The following is a 19,669-nucleotide window of genomic DNA, read 5'->3' on the forward strand; positions in this document are numbered from 1 at the left end:
ATATGTTCGTAACCGTGCTAGGCCAGAAGGAAGCATCGCCAAGGGCTATGGAAATGAGGAGGTAATTGAGTTTTGTGTTGACTTTGTTCCCGACCTTAAGCCGATTGGTCTTCCTCAATCGCGGCACGAGGGGAGACTAAGTGGAAAAGGCACGATCGGAAGGAAATCAATGATATGTATGGACGGCCATTCTCTCGATCGAAGCACACCACACAGTTCTGACCAATTCCAGCTTGGTTGCTCCGTACTTTGAGAAACACAAGAATATTTTACGCTCGGACAACCCTGGGAAGCCTGAATCCTGGATTAGGAAGGCCCACATGGAGACTTTCGGCAGTTGGTTGAGAAAACATTTAATGAGTGACAATAAGGTTGTAGATCAGCTGTACATGTTGGCCAAGACACCATCTTCGACTATAACGACTTTCCAAGGGTACGAGATAAATGGGAATACATTTTACACGATCGCCCAAGATAAAAAGAGCACCAACCAAAACAGTGGTGTCCGCTTTGATGCAGCAACCGAGAATGGGCAAAAGGTCACATATTATGGTTACATAGAGGAGATATGGGAACTTGACTATGGACCCTCCTTTAGGGTCCCTTTGTTCCGGTGCAAATGGTTCAAGCTAACAGGAGGTGGGGTAAAGGTGGACCAGCAATACGGAATGACAATGGTGGATTTCAACAATCTTGGTTATCTTGACGAACCATTCGTCCTAGCGAAAGATGTCGCTCAGGTTTTCTATGTGAAGGACATGAGTAGCAAACCGAGGAAACGGAAAGATAAGAAAATGATCAGTACATCGTTCGATGATCCAAAGCGCCACATTGTTCTTTCAGGGAAAAGAAACATCGTGGGAGTGGAGGACAAGACAGACATGTCAGAAGATTATAATATGTTTGCTGAAATTCCGCCCTTCAAAGTGAACACCGACCCAAGCATTAAGTTAAATGATGAGGATGCTCCATGGATACGGCACAATCGTAAGCAAGCAGGGACACAAGGGAAGAAATGATGTGTAATAATTTATTGTACCAAACTTTGTTGAATGAATCATGTGAATTATATTACCCGTGATGTGTTTGGTGTCCATTTTCGAATGATTCAATTGACTCGAGATAGCACCGATGATACATGAAATTTGGAGTGACTAAGTCATACTCCGCATACATGAAATTTGGAGTGACTAAGTCATACTCCTGCATACAGGAAATTTGGAGTGACTAAGTCATACTCCTACATACTTGAAATTTGGAGTGATTTAGTCATACTCCTGCCTAGGCGTATAATATGCATACTCGTAGTCTTCATAGCCGCCGCCATTGTACTGGTAGTCGTCGCCTTCTAAGTTGCCGGCGTCGTCGTCGCTGCTGTCGTCGCTGTCGTCGGGCGGCGCTCGTGGCTCGAACTGAGGGTAGCGCGCGCGGGCGGGGATATCGCCGGCCGTGATGTAGTCCATGACGCTCTGCCGAGTCCGGCCGTACCACCATAGCCGACGGCCGGCCTCGTGGAAGTTTCCAGGAGGCAGACCGTCCTCCTCATACCTGGCGAGCGCCCTCTCACGCCGATTGATGAAGAAGGCGTCCCAAGTATGCTGGTTATCGGGATGCCAGCGGGGATTCATCCGCTGCTCCGGCGTGAGGTCGAGGTAGTAGTGGTTCGTGATGGCCGCCCGGCGCGCAGTACCCTGAGGGACGGGAGGGACCGGCACGCCGCCGGCGCTTAGGCTCCAGCCGGCAGGGACGCGGTAGCCCGGAGGGCAAGGGTAGTTCGAGGCGCAAAGCTCCTCCACCTGCTGGTAGGTTAGAGTGGGTGCGGTGGAAGCCATGAGAGAGTGATGAGAGATTGTAGAGATGTGATGCTGGCCAAGCCGGGCTACCTATATGTAGTGACAAATGGCGGGAAAAATGGGAGCGGGAAGACAGGAGGCGGGAAGAAAGAGGCGGGGAGAAAGTGGCGGGAAGAAATTGGCGGGAAAAAATTGGCGGGAAGAAAGAGGCCGGAAGAAATTGGCGGGAAACAATTGGTGGGAAGAAAGAGGCGGGAAGACAGGGAAGAAATGGCGGGAAGACGAGGAGGGAAGAGGGGGTCGGCGGAAAGAGGCGGAAGAGGGGGCCAACGAACTTTTGAATTGAATTAGTTATATTTTATTGAATTTTTGATAATTTGTATTTTTAAGATTTTTGAATTGAATTAGTTTTATTTTTCTGAATTTTTTGATATATTATTTGTATTTTTAAGATTTTGAATTGCATTAGTTTTTTTTTCTGATTTTTTTGATATATTATTTGTATTTTTAAAATTTTGAATTGAATTAGTTTTATTTTTCTGATTTTTTGATATATTATATGTATTTTTAACATTTTGAAATGAATTAGTTTTATTTTTCTGAATTTTTTGATATATTATTTGTATTATTAACATTTTGAATTGAATTAGTTTTATTTTTCTGATTTTTTTGGTATATTATTTGTATTTTCAACATTTTGAATTGAATTAGTTCTATTTTTCTGAATTTTTTGATATATTATTTGTATTTTTAACATTTTGAAATGAATTAGTTTTATTTTTCTAAATTTTTTGATATATTATTTGTATTTTATGATTCTGAAATGAATTAGTTTTATTTTTCTTAATTTTTTGATATATAATTTGTATTTTTAATATTTTGAAATGAATTAGTTTTATTTTTCTGAATTTTTTGATATATTATTTGTATTTTTAAAGTTTTGAATTTAATTAGTTTTATTTTTCTGAATTTTTTGATATATTATTTGTATTTTTAAAGTTTTGAATTTAATTAGTTTTATTTTTCACATTTAGAAAACGAAATAATTTCGAAAAAGGCCTTTAGTCGCGGTTGGCCAGGCCAACCGCGACTAAAGGTCGTTTTCCGCGGGAACCTCAACCGCGGGGCAAAAAGGCTTTAGTCGCGGTTGGGGTCACCAACCGCGACTAAAGGGGTATTTAGTCGCGGTTGGGGACCCCAACCGCGACTAAAGGCCTCTGTGTATAAATATCGCGCCGCCCGCCCACACTTCATCTTCTTCGCCGTTTCTCTCGAAGACGCCGAAGGCCTGCCGCCGCGCTGATCGTCGCCGCGTCTCCTCCGCTGCCGACAGGCTGCCGCCGCCGAACACCTCCGCCGCCGCCCTCGATCCTCGTCGCCCGCGTCGAACTGCGCTGCCCGTACGTGCTCTCTCTGCCGGCAAGCGCCGCCCGCGTGTACGTCGTCGTCGTCGCGCCGCGGCCGCGCCGCCCGCGCCGCCCTCGCCCGCCGGCCCGCACCGGCGCCCGCACGTCGCCCGCCGTTGCCGTGTCCTCGTCGCGTCACGTCGCGCCTCGCCCGCCGCCCGCACCGCCGCGCGCCGCCTAGCCCGCGCCGCGCGTCGTTACAGAGAGAGGGAGATCGAGAGGAGAGCGCGTGAGGGAGAAGGCCGGCCGGCCCTTTTTTGTTTTTTTTTTTTGTTTTTTCATATGAACTCACAATTTGTTAATCAAAATTGACTTAAAATTTTGTAAACTTGAAAATTTGAAAACGTACTCCCTCCGATCCGAAAAAAGTGTCGGACGAGGAATTTTGCAGGAAAACCCTCGAACCTTTTTCTTCCTTACCCCGCGCTCCCTCCCAAATGCACATGAAACCCTGACGCGCACGAAACCCGCAGCCCATTCGCACCCGCAGACCACTCGCTCTGCTCCTCGCCACCGAGATCCCATCACCGCGCCACCGAGCTCCCCGCGCTGCCGAGATCCCACTGTCGCGCCGCGCCGAGCCGTCGAGATCCCACTGTCGCGCCGCGCAACCAAGATCCCCTCGCCGCGTCGGCCAGGCTTGATCCGCCGGCGGCAAGGCTGGGTGGGCTGGATCCGGTGGTCGCGAGGCCGGACGCGCCGGATTCTTCTCCCGCAACGGCAGAGGCGGTGCCGGTTGCCCAGTATCACGAAGGCGCAGTGGTTGCACGCCGGGAGAGGAGAGATAGTGCTGGGCTTCTTTTGATTAATTTAGAAGGGGTTTATTGTAAAATGTAATTAGACTGTGGCGTCAGACACTTTTTATTGTGCCACCGCGTTGCGCCACCGCCACCGCCGCCCCCCTTTCGCCACCGCCACCGCGCGCCTACCTTCCGCCGCCCCCCTTTCGCCACCGCGACCCCGCATATACCGCGACACCCTCTCCCACCCTTTCCTCGCCCCCTCCTTTTGCCACCGCCCTTTCGCCACCGCCACCGCCCCCCTTCTTCACTTAATTAATTTGTTTTGACTACATGTTTTCAGGACTGACATATGGCGGACGATAGAGCTGACCCGATTCTGGACAACTATGATCCGGACGCTGAAGACCATATGTTCGGCATCATAAAAGGCGATATTCCATATGTGCCGACCGGAGAAGAAGAAGATGATATCTCTTCTTATCTGAACCTTGAGGGTGAAGATGAAGGGCATGGTCAGCAAGATGGTGCCGAAGAAACGTCGATAAACGACGATCTTCAGTTGGAAGTAGCAACCACCTCCGGCGCCGAGGTATATATATATATGTACATATTGAGCGTCTGATTTGAATAAATGTGTGTGTACTAACGCGCGCGACTCTCTTTCTTATTTTAGCCCTCGGCCGGATCGTCGAAAAAATCGAGTACGTCGTCAAAGCGTGGCGCAACCAAGACGATGAAAGCAGGAGAAACATGCACCATCGATGTTGTCGATGAAGCAACCGGCAGGCCGCTGGAGCCCAGCAAGAACGCCACCAAGTTTGTCAGCCAATGCGGAGCCGTTGTTAGAGACAACGTCTCGATCACCCGCCAGGAGTGGAATGAGCCAAAGAAGGCACGTGTTGGTTTCACTTTTGTCGATAAGAGAGAAAAAAAAGATTGCTTCAACAAGCTTATGGAACATTTCGTTCTACCTCCGGAATACCGCAAATACGATGAGGAGGGTAACAAGATTGCGGAAAACAAGGAGAGGCGCAAGCTAGTCAAACAGTTCGCTCTTTCTAGGATGGCCAACGCATTCCGGAAATACAAGCAAAATCTAGCCCATGACTTTGTCAACCAGGGCAAGACTCCGGATTTCATAGGACAATATGAGAAACCGCAACATGATTGGCCAGAATTTGTGAAGCAAAAGAAATCGGAGCAGTTCCTTGAACTATCGAGAAAAAATAAGGAAAATGCGGCCAAGAAGGAGTACAATCATAAAATGGGGCCAGGAGGGTATCGCTTTTGGCAGCCTAAGTGGGAGAAGATGGAGAACGAGCTGAGGGCGCGAGGAATCCGTCCAGGTACGGAGGGATGGGACCCAAGGGCCAAAAGCTGGTGGTACGGGCATGGGGGATCGCTGAACCCGGAGACAGGGGAGTGTGTTTATCAGGGCAAAATAATTACACCCACCCAAAAGCTTATTGAGGCAATGAGGGAGGCTCAAGAGGGGAGGATCAGGTTCAACAGAGAGAACGACGCCCTGACAAAAGCCCTCGGGAATCCTGAACACGGAGGACGTATACGAGGCATGGGGCCCATTCCGTGGAAAATAGGGTTCCCGGAACGATGACCCGTACGGTTACAGAAGCCGTAAGAGAAAGATGGATCGGGATGCAGATGTTGTGGCGAAGTTGGTAACTGAAATGGATGTGATGAAGAAAACCGTGAGTGTACTAGTCGCCGAAAGAGATGCAGCTCGGGCGCAGCATGTCGAAGATCATCCAATGGATCTCGGAAGCCAGCAGAGAAGAAGCAGCGTGGCTTCCACGGAGGCCTCACCGGCTGGTGCACCGACGATAGAAATTACTGCACCGGAGCCTCTGGTGGTCGAAATTACTGCACCGGAGCCTCCTCGCTACCCCGTGGACGATATAAAGGAGATGAAAGCATGTCATCTCGTATTATCCTATCGGGAACATGTCCATGAAGGTAGCCATCGGCAGTGCTTTACCACCTGGAGCACTCCACCACAACAACCCCATTCAAGATGGCTATGCTCGTGTGACGGTGGAGGAGATAGTCCAAGGGTTTGAGAACCTGGACATTGACATTGCTACACCTGAAGGGGTGAAAAGACTTGGAGATGTCAAGCGCCGATTCATTCTATGGCAGAAGAAATTTATCAAGTTTCCGGCGAGGCGCCAACAAGTCCACCCCCGTACGGTGGTGGTGGTGGCGGTGGCGGTGACGGTGGCGGTGGCGGTGGCGGTGACGGTGGCGGTGGCGGTGACGGTGGCGGTGGTGCTTCACCTAATACACCTCATTCACGTCAGCCCACGCCGCCGCCCCCCAGTCCTCGTCCGGCGGGTGATCAGACACCGGTACCGCCCCCCAATCCACCTCCGGCGAAGAAGCGAAGCAGTCCTGGGTTATTAACCCGGACCCTTACGTACCTAAGAAAACAAAGGTACCGGAGGTATCATCGAAGCCTCTCCCCACGAGGCCTTGGGAAAGTAGTGCCGAGGAAGTCGAGGCGGGCGCGGCTGCTGATTTAGAGAAATGGAAGGCGAGCGTCAAGAGGAAAATAGAGGGCGAGCCCAAGCCGTATATTACGACAAGGAAAAGCAAGTGGGCTAAGTCATTTTTGAAAACACCTTCCAAAGACGCCAAGACTCTTCTTGACGACTATTTACGTGAACTTCGTAGGCAAGCACTCGCGTTCAAGAACAGGAAAGAGTTGGCGGAGAAGAAAGCCGTGAAGGACGAGGCCGAGTCAAAATTAGAAAGGGGGAAAGAAGTTGCCCAGCTCGGGGAACAAAGTAAACAATCGATCGCCCCGCTCATAGTGCAAGCCGCCGATCCGGATGCCCCCGATATCATAGCAGCTGCGGCAGCACATGGATTGACTGTAACGAGTGCCAGAGAACAAGCGGCCGAGTTAGGTATCACTCTACGTGCAATCGCTAGGCCTTGATGAGGCGCCAATGAAGGACGTAGTATTTACATATGTGAAGAATGGCCCTCTCGTCGAGCCTGCGCAGAAGGGGATCTACCTCGACAAATGCTAGGTCTGCTAAATTGGTACAAGGGTTACATAAAACATAAAAACGCCAAAGACTATATCTATGCGGAAGTTAGATATGAGCATCACTTCAAACATTACCGGGTACAAATTCCTCTGAGTGAATTGTTCCAGCTGTTCAATCTGCGCGACCTCGACAAATCTATCATCGGTTGCTACGTTACGTAAGTGATTTATTAATTTCTACCCCATCTCGTTCATTGCCTGCACTGTCCTAACTATCTTGTTGTGTACGCTATTATGCGAGAATGAAGAAGCGGGAAATGCGAATAAGGAACATCCATGATGTTGGGTTCATTGACCCACACATCGTTAATTCACATGTGTTAGAACACCACCCCGCCGACGTGGAGGATGACCTGTGGCGGTTTATTAGAAAACAGCAAGAAAAGTGATATTCTATTTCCTTACCATTTTGGGTGAGTGTTTCTGTCTTGAGCACATTCTCTTTTGTTTACTCCATGCATGGTATGTGGCTAATCGATGAGTTATGCATGATCGTGCATGTATCGTGTCCGCAGGTTCCACTGGATTCTTATGGTAATTAAAGTTCAGACCTCCTCGGTTCTCGTCCACGACTCTCTGAATATGGATCCGGCGCTTTGGGGCGACATGAGAAAAATGATGCAAAAGTAATTATTTTCATTCATTTGCGCTCTATATCGATCGGCCTATTTCGTTCATCATTTCCTAATATCAAGTAACTAATTAATAACTCTCTTGTTTATTTAATTTTCTTTGCCTCGTAGGGTTTGGAGACGGTTCGTAGATACCAAGGTCGGTGATTTCAAAAAAGAGCTACATTTTAAAATGGCGGTGCGGACGATCGGGGATACTCAGCCACCGGGGACCAACCTATGTGGATACTATGTTTGTGAGAGGATCCGGAGATACTGCAATGAGCGGGACCAGACGTGTGAGAACAACATCCTGAGGAATAACCTCCGGAAGACGCTTAGTCCAGAAGCTCGCTTCCGACCACTTCAAGAGGAACTAGCTGGATGGTTGGCGAGGGAAGTCATCGATCCTAAAGGAGAACACTATTACGATGACGTAGAACTTTATATGCACCAGAATTTGTAACTAACTTGTTCAAAATTGTATATGGTCATCCGATATTGAATATATATTGTATATGGTCATCCGATATTGAATATATATTGTATATTCCTCTTGAATTCTTTTTGGTTCTAATTTCAAATTTGTTTGAAATTGTACATTCATATGCATGTATGTATACAGTACCGTAGAATATGTGAAACTCCTTCAAAATTAAAACCCAAAAGAAATAAAATAATACAAATTAAAAAGAAACAAGATTTAGGGGGAGGGGGGCTAAAACCCTAAACCCTGCGGAGGCCTTTAGTCGCGGTTGGCCTAAATATGTGAAACTCCTTCAGAATTAAAACCCAAAAGAAATAAAATAATACAAATTAAAAAGAAACCAGATTTAGGGGGAGGGGGGCTAAAACCCTAAACCCTGCGGAGGCCTTTAGTCGCGGCTGGCCAGAAGAACCGCGACTAAAGGTCCTCCGCCCTGGCGCTCGCCTGCGGCCCACGTGGACGGGCCTTTAGTCGCGGTTCGTAAGGAACCGCGACTAAAGGGGGGGGCCTTTAGTCGCGCAGCTTTGGTCGCGGTTGCGCCACCGCGACTAATGGCAGTTGCCAACCGCGACCAAAGCCCTTTTTTCCACCAGTGTCTTCTTCTACTTGTACTACCTTCTACTCCTACACGCATCAGGTTGAGGCACAACGCAGAGGAAGCAACACCAGACTACCAGAGCACCCGCGAACCAACCTGCAACACCGCCAGATTTTCTCCCCTTGATCCCTTTCGATCGATCGCGACGATGGTGCATCCACGCGGCACGCCGAGCACGGGGCGGCACCGCATCGAGATGGCCCTCAGGGTGGACAAGAACAGCCGCCAGGTCACCTTCTCCAAGCGCCGCTCCGGGCTCTTCAAGAAGTGCTCCGAGCTCGCCCTCCTCTGCGGCGCCGACCTCGCCGTCATCGTCTTCTCCGAGGCCGGCAACGTGTTCGCCCTCGGCAGCCCCTCCGTTGACGCCGTCCTGCGCCGCTATGTGCCCCTCCCCGCCGGCGCCCCTGTCCCTGCTGCCGCTGACGACGCCGGTGTCGATGAGGATGACGACCGTGAGGCGCTGGAGAAGATGTGCCAGGCGAAAGAGGCGACCGCGAAGCAGTTAGCGTCAGAGATCGAGCGGATGAACTTGATCGGGTACAAGGTGATCGAGGCGCAGGGTGAGAGGAGGTTCTGGTGGGAGGCGGACGTGGAGGCGCTCGGGCAGGCGGAGCTGCCGGAGTTCGCCAGGTCGCTCGAGCGACTCAGGAACAACGTGCGCCGCCACGCCGACAAGCTGCCGCGGCCCGCCGCCGCGCTTGTACCAGCACAAGCACCTGCCATGGCAGCCGTCGCTCCCGCCGGGGATGCCGCTTCTTATTATTTGGCTTACTAGGCTTGATCTGCTTGCTTAATTTATGGCGTTAGTGTTAGCTTCTTTTTACCAATGATTATGGTGCCTTGATACTGTACTTTGTTAGCACGAGCTTATCTGATGTTTACAGTAAGAAAAGAATTTATCTGCTACGGCACCCTGTACGATTGTTACCGAAGGGGTGAAATCCCTCAATCCTAGTATTACTCCTTTCACTTGCTAATTATACTGCTTATTAATATTTTCTTTTCCAGCGAAATTGGCCTAATTCGTTCTACCGCTTTCTAGTCAGCACCACATCACAACTGTTTGTGGAAAACACATAGGAGCAACTCTAGCAGATCCCGATTATCCAAATTTGGATATCTCGGTTTGGGTTCCAGTACGTGCGGTCGTGGGAGTTTTTCACAACATAGTTCATCATCAACATAATTTGCAGACATCAAGTTCATCGTTAACAGTAATTTAGTATCATCTAGACCTAGATAAGCATGACCTAGATCTAACCCTGAGATAACGTGAAGGCATCGGTGGTACTTCACCAGTGACCAAAAGGCGGCGGCGCTCAACAAAAGACGCGGCATCGGCAACACTTATCTACGTGCTGAGATGCAGAGGCATTGACACCTTACTCATCCTCATCAAAGGAGGAGTCTACCATGTATGCATGTTGCACGACATCGACGCACCACGCCGCGCGGTTCGCTTTGTGTTGCATGCTCAGAGGCGAAGAGACCCGCCTCGAGCTGGTGTGTGTCATACACCTCGAGATGTTGGTGGTGCATCTTCTCATGTGTGGTCGTGCGCACTGAGCTAGTGAGGAGTCGGTAGAGCATGGCCTCCTCCGACGCGGGCTCGGGCACGACCTCCTACTCGTCAGAGTCGGTTTAGTACTCATGGTTGCTTGGCAGCTATTTGGTGGTGAGCTTAGAAACAGTCGGGTCTAGTCTCAAGTTTCTTCCCACATTCCCTCCCACGTGAGTTGATCTCTCTAGCTATACTGGTCAATTTCGGTCTTCTTGTCCGGTTAGTGTTTTCTCGTGGTGCCGGCTGTGGTGATAAGGCGCGCTTATGGTCATCCAGGAGACTAGCACAGATCGATGATGACAACATGACAGGGGCATAGATGTAATGTTTGAGAACTTTGAGATTGGAGTACAATCTTGTTCTAGAAGAGAAGGAAGTTGATCTGGTAGCGAGCACACGGTGGCTAGCTATGCTAACTGTGGCAAGAGTTAATTGGTCAAAAAAAAAAACTTTAGCCTTGAGGCTTTCTTTCAGCAGATACATTATGCTTTGAACTCTATGAAGGAGGGCAGTAACCCGTTGAGGACAATAGGTTTGTCATTCAATGGTACTGCCTAGGTGATTGAGAGAAGTTTACTGAGCGTGGCTCTTGGTTTTTGCACGAGTGTGCAATAACCATTGCTTCAAATGATAGTGTTTTGGACTTCTATCGATCTTGAGATTATGTCCCAAATTATTGGAGTCATATCGCAAGAAGGAGGTCATTACCAAGTTGATCAAATGGTACATTGGGAAAGCGATATCGTTTGAGATCACACCGGCACGGTCCTTTCATGGTTATTTTGTGCGTCTTCAGATCAATCATGGCATCTTTAGGACACTCACACATTTCGTTTCTATTTCTATGAATGTAAAAAAGGTACCTATATGCTGTTAAAGTGTCAAATATGAAAACTACGTTTGCTTGTAGGCTAATTGGTCGCGGTGTTAAAAAAATGTGTTGACAGGTTGCATGATGAGAAAATTCTCATGTTTGGTGAGTGGATTCATGCCAATGGTTGTGGGAGAGGTTCTCATCCTAATTGTGGTGGTATGTGAGCACTTAAAAAATCTCCCTTACCTATCAGATTTTTTTAGACGATATAAGCAAAAAGTACCTGTAAAACTTTTTAGCCAGCCGATGCTATTTCTGTGATTTCTTGATCAACCTGACCTATGATCCAGACTAAAAAGGCATCATTTGCATTAAGGACAAGTTAGAAAATGCTTGTGCAGTAGATACCTCGCAGACAGGCCACAAATGATATGGTTGCAACTACGAAACACCTCAGTGCCCTTACTTGGTATGGAGGGATCAACCACACTCGAAGGAACTACAGGATGGTCATAACGTGGGAGCAAGCCCTCGTCAAAGAAGGGAGGGATTTGTCCGACGAGGAGGAGATGGTGAAGGAAGTAAGGAGTGATGCCAAACAAGATATGCTCCTTCAATAATAGCAATTCACGATGTTTTCCTTAGGGCATGTTTGATAGACCGGCCCAACCGAGAATTTCCCATCTGAACCGAGATTTTTGAGAATTTAGGTGTTTGGTAGGTCGGGTTTCCATCTGAGCAGTGCCCACCTCATACGGAAAAGGGCTCTCAGCCCTGCACAATAGAGAAGATCAAATCGAGCTTATCCACTTGACCAAGCTGAGTCCGCTCGACAAATTCCACACGTCTGGGGGTCACTGCCCCGCACGGCTCGAGAGGGGAACTTCCCCCGCACTCCCTCTATTCCCAAGGCGCTCGCGACCGTCGGCTGGCCTCCTTGTCGCCAAGTGCCGCCGGTACGAGCTGCCACGAAGCACCCCTGCGGCCGCCAAAACGCACCACCTCCACGCGCCTCCATGGCCACCTCCACGCGCCGCCTGCACACGCCACCATGGACGAAGCAATGCGGTGGCTGGATGAACTAAGGACCCGCTTGCTTTTTTATTTTTCTGGTTAGGATCCTTTGTGTAAAACTTTAAGCTCAGCATCATCTCAAGTCATACGCCACCAAACAACATCTCAACTCAACAACTCTCATCAAATACAGGCTACCAAATAAGGCAAAAAAATCTCAACTCAGCATAGCTGAGGTCAACATGTCTAAGGTGGGAAAGACGTGTTGACATGACCCAACCTGCCAAACACACCCTTAGCATGTCCCAATCTTTAGAGCTGGTTTGGTTTAAGCTGGATGGACTATCTCTATGTATTAATACCTGCATCCCAAAGTTTACGGCTTATATTTTTTTTCAAAAATCAAACCAATTAAAGTTTGATCAAACTTTTAGAACAATCTATCAACAAATATAATATTTTGTCGATACCATACAAAAATATATTTCATTATCTATTTAATGATATTAGTATTGTATTTTGCATGTTAATGATTTTTGGTAAAAACTTAGTCAAACTTAATATTATTTGACTTTCTAAAAATAATATAAGCCTTACGCTTTGGGATGGAGGTAGTATTCATTCGTAATATAGGTATTTTGTTAGTCAAAACCATACAGAGAGATTATATTTATGTTATTACTTTTAGTTAACAAACTTGTCCCACTTCTTATATGGCCCCATAAAACAAATTGTATCCCCCACTAATCACTCATGTTTCAGGCCCTTTGTACCAACTTGGTCGCTAATTTTGTGGCCCATAAAAGAAATCCTAACGTCCATTTGACACTCCCGTTTTCTATATAATACAAGAAACCTTGTTTCACTTACTAGTCACCCATGATCTTGTACTACACTCATCTCTCGGATCACACTCTCTCCACTCCAACACTAGAACACCACTCCCTTCTAGCCACACTGCCCAACATCTTCTTTCTTTGGCAAGCGAAGGAGATGGTGTCGGAGTCGTAGACAAACACTGGCAATCCCGCGCAGAAGGTTTGTTCGTCATTCAATCTGCAGATAGAGTTATGTATTCATCTCTCTAATCAATCTCCATATGGTTTCGGATCCACCCAGATGTCGTCAGGCACTCGGTGATGCCTATACAGATCCATGACGCCATGGTCAGCCGCGTGGTGAATGATTCGATGAATGACTTGCAGAATAGAGAGGCACTCAAGAATTAGGGAGAAATTAGGATAGTGCCTTTAATTAATTTTCTTCCCTTTTGAGTTAGGTGTGATTAATAGAGAGGGCTCAAGATCCTACTCTCTATTTTTTAGCATGATTAGATCTAAAAACAGATAGAAATCGAGTACAATTGTTAGATACTTTGATTAGCGATTAAAGTGTAATGTGTAATTTTGCTGTAATGAAATATAATTATCCATCTTAATGACTGGGAAGTGCAATCTGAATGGAAAGGTGAAACCGATTCGTCGGCACTAGTTGCGATTAACTTTTTCAGCCACTGATAATGCATAAAATGCGACAAAAGTAATGTGTCGCACCGTATCTTTGCACGACACTAAATAATTTGTCGTCTATTAATTTACCGAGACGTTTCAATCTTAGTGATGTGTACGAGAGAGTGTGGCGGATGGGTATACTCCACGCGAAAAAAAGGATGGGTCTGCACTTTCCTCGACACATTAGTCCCTAGCGGCTTTTTTGCTAGGGCCCGCCTGTCGTGTTGTAGTGGAGGTTATTTAGGAGGTGGTCAGAGCTCGCTCTTCTGTTTATGGTGTTGGCTCGTGCTGGCGGTGGTTTTTTTGCGGTAACCGGGGAAGAGGAAGGGGTGGTTTCATTGATTGCCGCCTGCACTCAGAGAGGAAAGATATGGCCGTTAATCAGAACCTAGATAAGGATCTAGCTGACATGGACTCAAGCCCTTGGCATGTTGGAGCCTCAAAACATAGCAAAAAAGAGGTTAGAATTTGGAGACTTGCAAGTCCGAACCCAGGAACGCTGGCCATAATTAACCAACTCGACAATGGTAGTTGATGGGGCTATGGCCCTTGAAGAGGTAGTGAATAATCTTAAAGATGCGGCTGCCAAGAGGAGATATAAAAGGGAAGATGGTATATTAGCTTATGTGATTTAGTATCGATGGCACCCCTCGAGGGTGACCGCTAGAGTCAATGAGTTTTCTAAGTTGGAACTATCAAGGTATAGGGAACGCCACCACGGGTCGAGAGCTTGTTGTTCATCTTAGAACACAAATTTGCTAACTAGTCTTTTGATGCGAAATCCACTAGAGGAGTGACCGAGTACGTCGTCTCCGCAACCATCTAAAACTTAGGGGTTTCTATGGGGTTGATTGTAAAGGTATGCGACGAGGACTAGATCTTTTTTTTGCATAAAAGTATCCATATTGGCATCAGAGATTCTAGTCCAAGATGTACTGATGCACGTGTATGACTAGGCATGGGTGAACTGTTATTTCACGTACCCTTTATTTACAGTGAACCGTATGTTGAAAATCTTCATCGGATGTGGTCCATGTTGTCGACGTTTTCCCATGATCTTGGCACTTAGAGCTTCATCACCATTTACATGGTTTGTCTCAGGGACCTTAGAGTTAGAGAAGCACTTTGGCAATATATTTAGCGTGTCTAAGCTTGGAGTCACAGATGGTGGCATTCCGTGCTTGCTCGCAGCTTGGCGAGCTAATGATCTAGGTTTCACTGGCCTGCCCCTCACGTGTGATAATAACAGGGCTAGTAAGCGCAATGTACGTGCCCGGCTACTCCAAGCATTGGCTGACAATCATCAGCGGGACATTTATGCGTACTCTGCGGTTGTTCACTTGGTGACCACTGCTCGGACCACTGTCCGACATGTTGAGAATCGAAAAGTAATCGCGACCTGTTCTTTAGGGTCTCTGTTTGAGGTCCAAATTTTTCAGGAAAGAGATATAATTGATACGGCCTGGAGATCTTGGTTCAGTTTTGTCTAGGCTACATGTGATGGTGCACAAGCTATAGACATGGGGGCCTAGGAAGTTTGGTAATGTTACTCACGAATTACACCAACTTTGTGTCAAACCACATAACTTACAAGAATCGGATGCATCTTGTTCTGAAATTCGAGCTTTGACTGATTTGATGAATGAACTCTTATAGAAGGAGGAGATGTTATGGTTGCAGGGCTCCCAAATCAATTGGTTGAGGGATGGTGGCATGGATATAAAGTTCTTCCATCAAAAAAGCGGTTCGGTGTGCCGTAGAAATAAAATCTTCAAGCTCCGTGATTCTGATGGTGTGGTTCAACTAGTGCCAACAGATATGCAACGTATGGTTGTCTGAGATCATTCCCCGGTTGCATGCTCATTACCTCATTTATCCCGGAACAAATCACAAAAATGATGGATGAAGGTTTATGTAAGAATTCCAATGACTAAAAAATATTGGATGCTCTTTTCTAAACTCATAGGCCCTATCAAAGCCCCGGTTTTCCTGCCCACTTTTACCTAATGAGGACCTCATGAGAAGTAATGTCATCAAGGAGGTGGAACATTTTTTTCACTGTCGGTTTTATGCCAGAAGGCACAAATGATATGCCAATGTGTTGATCCAAAAGATTGATAATGCGATTGAGCGCAAAGACTACCAGCCCATTGGTCTTCGTAATGTATTTACAAGGTGGTTTCAAAGTGTTTGGTTGTTAGCAGTCGCAGAGCGTGGCACAAAATGAAGGGAGGGCCAGTTGCTTGTAAAGTCAAAAAAAAATACATGCAATTCTTGCAAAAAAAATGTAACCAAATTAACATAGAGCAGCCAGCTAGAAAATGGAGATTTGAGGGGAAAATGTAACTACAAGATGAAAATTTGAGGTGCAGTTTATTTTTTTAGGCTGGTTTTGGCACGGACGAGAAGAAATAGAGAGCACCCAGCTAGGAGCTGGAGATTTGAGGGGAAAATGTAACTACGAGATGAAATTTGAGCTCCATGTTTGAGCTGGCTTTGACACAGACAAGAAAAAATAGAGAAAATCCAGCTAGGAGAAGGGAATTTGAGAGAATAAGCAAGATCTAGAAGAGGAGATTTGGGGAAACGGGAGAACTGCAACGAGAGAGATGAGAACGGCGTATAATGGGGCGATACATAGACGAAGACGAGTCAATCAGTCGGTCCTAGTCCTGGCCGGATGGACGGACAGGCTTGGGTCATATGCAGTAGTAAAAGAAATTCACTTTGAGAAGACTGGGCCGGAGCCCAGGATGGCCTCCAAGACGCTCCGCCAATGGTTGTTAGGCTTCGTCCGCTATTTGGAGATATTATTTCAGAAAAACGAAAATGCTTTTGTTCCAGTCTTTGGGGCGTGCAACCTCGTAATGGGAGACGGCGGCTTTTGACCTACAGTCGGGGCAACCTTGCGGTGGTATTTGGTGGAGGCGGTGGAGGAGTGCAAGGGGAGGAGGGCATGGTACTTGTCGGTGAGGAACATCCGGTGGCAGACGGCGTGCACTATGTGGATGTGAGCAAGCGGGGCGAGAGGGACGAGGGAAGCACGGAGGGGTGGCTTTGATTCATCAGCGATGGCACCGCACCCCGCCTTTGTGACAAAAAATCAAAAGGAAAATGAGCCTTCATAAAAGAAAAATGAGACTTGATAAAATCGAAAGAACTTTACCCAATTCTCCCTACCAAAAATGGGTAACTATTTGCGCGTTCTGACCGCGCATACCAAAGATACGCGTCCAATCGGATTCGAAATCGCACGGATTTTCCTTCCGTAGAAGTATTTGAAAAGGGCAAACCGCGTTCAATCGGATTCAAAATCGAGCACGCAGACTTGCGACGCACGGTTTTACTAGGAAAGTAGGAAATACGCAAATCCAATCCTCTTCGCCCTCGTCTCGCGCGCGCCAATTTTTGGTAAGTCTTCTTCTACTTATACTACCTGCTACACGCATCAGGTTGAGGCACAACGCAGAGGAAGCAACACCAGAGCAACCGTGAACCAACCTGCAACACCGTCGCCGCCACCAGATTTCTTCACCCGACCGCTTTGGATCGATCGCGGCGATGGTGCATCCGCGCGGCACGCCGAGCACGGGCCGGCACCGCATCGAGATGGCCCTCAGGGTGGACAAGAACAGACGCCAGGTCACCTTCTCCAAGCGCCGGTCCGGGCTCTTCAAGAAGTGCTCCGAGCTCGCCCTCCTCTGCGGCGCCGACCTCGCCGTCATCGTCTTCTCCGAGGCCGGCAATGTGTTCGCCCTAGGCAGCCCTTCCGTAGACGCCGTCCTGCGCCGCTACGTGCCCCTTCCTGCTGCCGCTAACGACGCCGGCGTCGATGAGGATGACGACCGTGAGGCGCTGGAGAAGATGTGCCAGGCGAAAGAGGCGACCGCGAAGCAGTTAGCGTCAGAGATCGAGCGGATGAACTTGATCGGGTACAAGGTGATCGAGGCGCAGGGTGAGAAGAGGTTCTGGTGGGAGGCGGACGTCGATGCGCTCGGGGCGGCGGAGCTGCCGGTGTTCGCCAGGTCGCTCGAGCGACTCAGGGACAACCTGCGCCGCCACGCCGACAAGCTGCCCTCCGGCCCGCCACCCGCCGCCACGGCAGTCGTCGCTTACGCCGGGGATGCCGCTTCTAATTATTTGGCTTGATCTGCTTGCTTAATCTATGCCGTCAGTGTTAGCTCCCTTCTGCTAGTGGTTGTGGTGTTTCGATTCACCGCGTCAGTTTGTGCGTTGTTTTTTTTGACAATCAATACCACATATATTCATAGTAACAAATAGTACATGGTAGAGATACATGAACTAACTCCAATGATTACAAAATAAAGTCTAAAAGATAGTAACAAATCTTCGAGGTCTTCAATTTCTTTCTTCTTCCAGAACACAATCTTGTACTCTTGTGAAGGCAGCCAAAGATACATAACGAACCATAGACCTGTAGATACCGACGAAAGTTCTCCCATAATTTTTTGAGCCGCAATGCCAAGACTGCGTGCACGCACGCAACCATTAAAGCAGTCATACAACATCGGCAAGAGTACCAACACCAGTATATCAGGGAATAATAACCAACTAGCTTTGTCGTCGTCGATGAAGAGCCGAGAGTACGAATCACCATTGTCGAGGACGTAGCAGCCGGGACAAAACCTGCGAGGATAATCCTCCTCGCGGCAACAACGACAAAAGATCCAAAATCGATCTGGCGAAGCAAGATCCGAAGACCCATACCTAGAAAATTGTGATTGTTCAACACCACCATTGACGCCGGGAAGAAGATCTCGTCGCCGAACGAAAGGCCGAAGATCACTTATTGCATACGATGCCATCTCCATTGAGGGAAAACCAACAAGAAGGCGGCTACCAAAATCCTAACATAATCTAATGAAAACAATACTTTTATTCAAAACTCCACGCATAGATCGGGTTCCCCACTCCTCCTGACGCCAGCGAAGCCGACCGGAGGAGGGGGAACCAATCTATGGAGGAGGATGAACTGGAGGCGGCTAGGGTTAGGGCGGCGGCTGAGAGGAGAGACCACGGGGTACTAGATCAGTTTGTGCGTTGTTACTACCACTATATCTATGTTAGCACGAGTTCTTCTTCTTTTTTGAGAGGATCGAGTTTATCTTCTTGTTAGTAAGTAGCAGTTGGGAAGAGTTGATCTGCTACTGAAACTCAGTACGGTTTCCGCTTTAACAAAAGTTTATCTGTTTTTAATCCCTTGCAAATCCAATTACTCCTTGCTACCAGTTCTACTCGTTATTTGTACTGTACTTTTTACTAGGGATGCTAATTGTACTGCTTAATTTGTGCTATTCCAGCGCAGTTGTTTTACCCTGCACTGGCAAAGTTTTGCTAGTGACCAAATTGGTTCTACTTCTGCCGCTCCCCATCCGTCCGATCCAATGGTGCACATCAGAAAAGTTTGAATCCCGTCGTCTCGCTTCGCACAACCGCCGTTGGCTTCTCACAGCATCTCCAACAGAGAAGCGAAACAGCGCGCCATCGCGTTTTAACCATTTTTTGTCGCGTGTGAACCCTTCCGCGTGTCCCCAGCGAACTCATCAAACCGGCATGTGAAAAGAATCTTTTCCCGCGCGTGCTATTACGGTATTCGAGCGCCAAAGTTGCCGCGTCGCTTCGCGCGCGCTATAAAGCGCCATGTGCGCGCGCAACAAACCACCACGGAAAGTTCCACCTGCCGCTTCACCTCGCCACGCCCCGCTGCTTCCCTGCGCCACGTGTCGCTGCCGCTCTCCTTCGTCGCCGCCGCCTCCGCTCCTTCGTCGCCGGGATGCCGCCGCGCCGCAGCGGCTCGTCCGGTTTCCACGGTGTCCGAGCGCGTCCGAACGGGACGTTCTACGCAGAGCTTCGCGGCGCCGGCGGCGGCGGCTTCCGCCTCACCCTCGGCACCTACAACACGCCGGAGCTGGCGACACGCGCTTACGACGCGGCCGCGTGGCGATTCCGGCGGCCACGGCGCGACCTCAACTTCCAAGACGTCGAGTCGCTGGAGGAGGCGGAGTTCCTAGCGCCCGTACCGTGCCTCATCAACGAG

At 48.3% G+C, this 19,669-nt stretch overlaps 2 protein-coding genes across 2 annotated transcripts; both read left to right on the top strand.

The window, feature by feature from the left end:
- Positions 1-8,782: 8,782 nt before the first annotated feature.
- On the top strand, positions 8,783-9,486 carry LOC127338462 (agamous-like MADS-box protein AGL62). Its single transcript, XM_051364562.2, has one exon. It carries the CDS (start codon positions 8,860-8,862, stop codon positions 9,484-9,486), a length of 627 nt encoding a protein of 208 aa, XP_051220522.1. The 5' UTR covers positions 8,783-8,859.
- Positions 9,487-17,107: 7,621 nt separating this feature from the next.
- On the top strand, positions 17,108-17,823 carry LOC127338463 (agamous-like MADS-box protein AGL29). The gene has a single exon (XM_051364563.2). It carries the CDS (start codon positions 17,173-17,175, stop codon positions 17,758-17,760), a length of 588 nt encoding a protein of 195 aa, XP_051220523.1. The 5' UTR covers positions 17,108-17,172; the 3' UTR covers positions 17,761-17,823.
- Positions 17,824-19,669: the final 1,846 nt, after the last annotated feature.

The sequence above is a fragment of the Lolium perenne genome, chromosome 3, assembly GCF_019359855.2.
Source record: "Lolium perenne isolate Kyuss_39 chromosome 3, Kyuss_2.0, whole genome shotgun sequence".
NCBI lineage: Eukaryota > Viridiplantae > Streptophyta > Magnoliopsida > Poales > Poaceae > Lolium > Lolium perenne.

Bases quoted from the DNA above. Each gene is read 5' to 3' on its own strand.
- LOC127338463 (XM_051364563.2), top strand. From the start codon at position 17,173: ATGGTGCATCCGCGCGGCACGCCGAGCACGGGCCGGCACCGCATCGAG.
- LOC127338462 (XM_051364562.2), top strand. From the start codon at position 8,860: ATGGTGCATCCACGCGGCACGCCGAGCACGGGGCGGCACCGCATCGAG.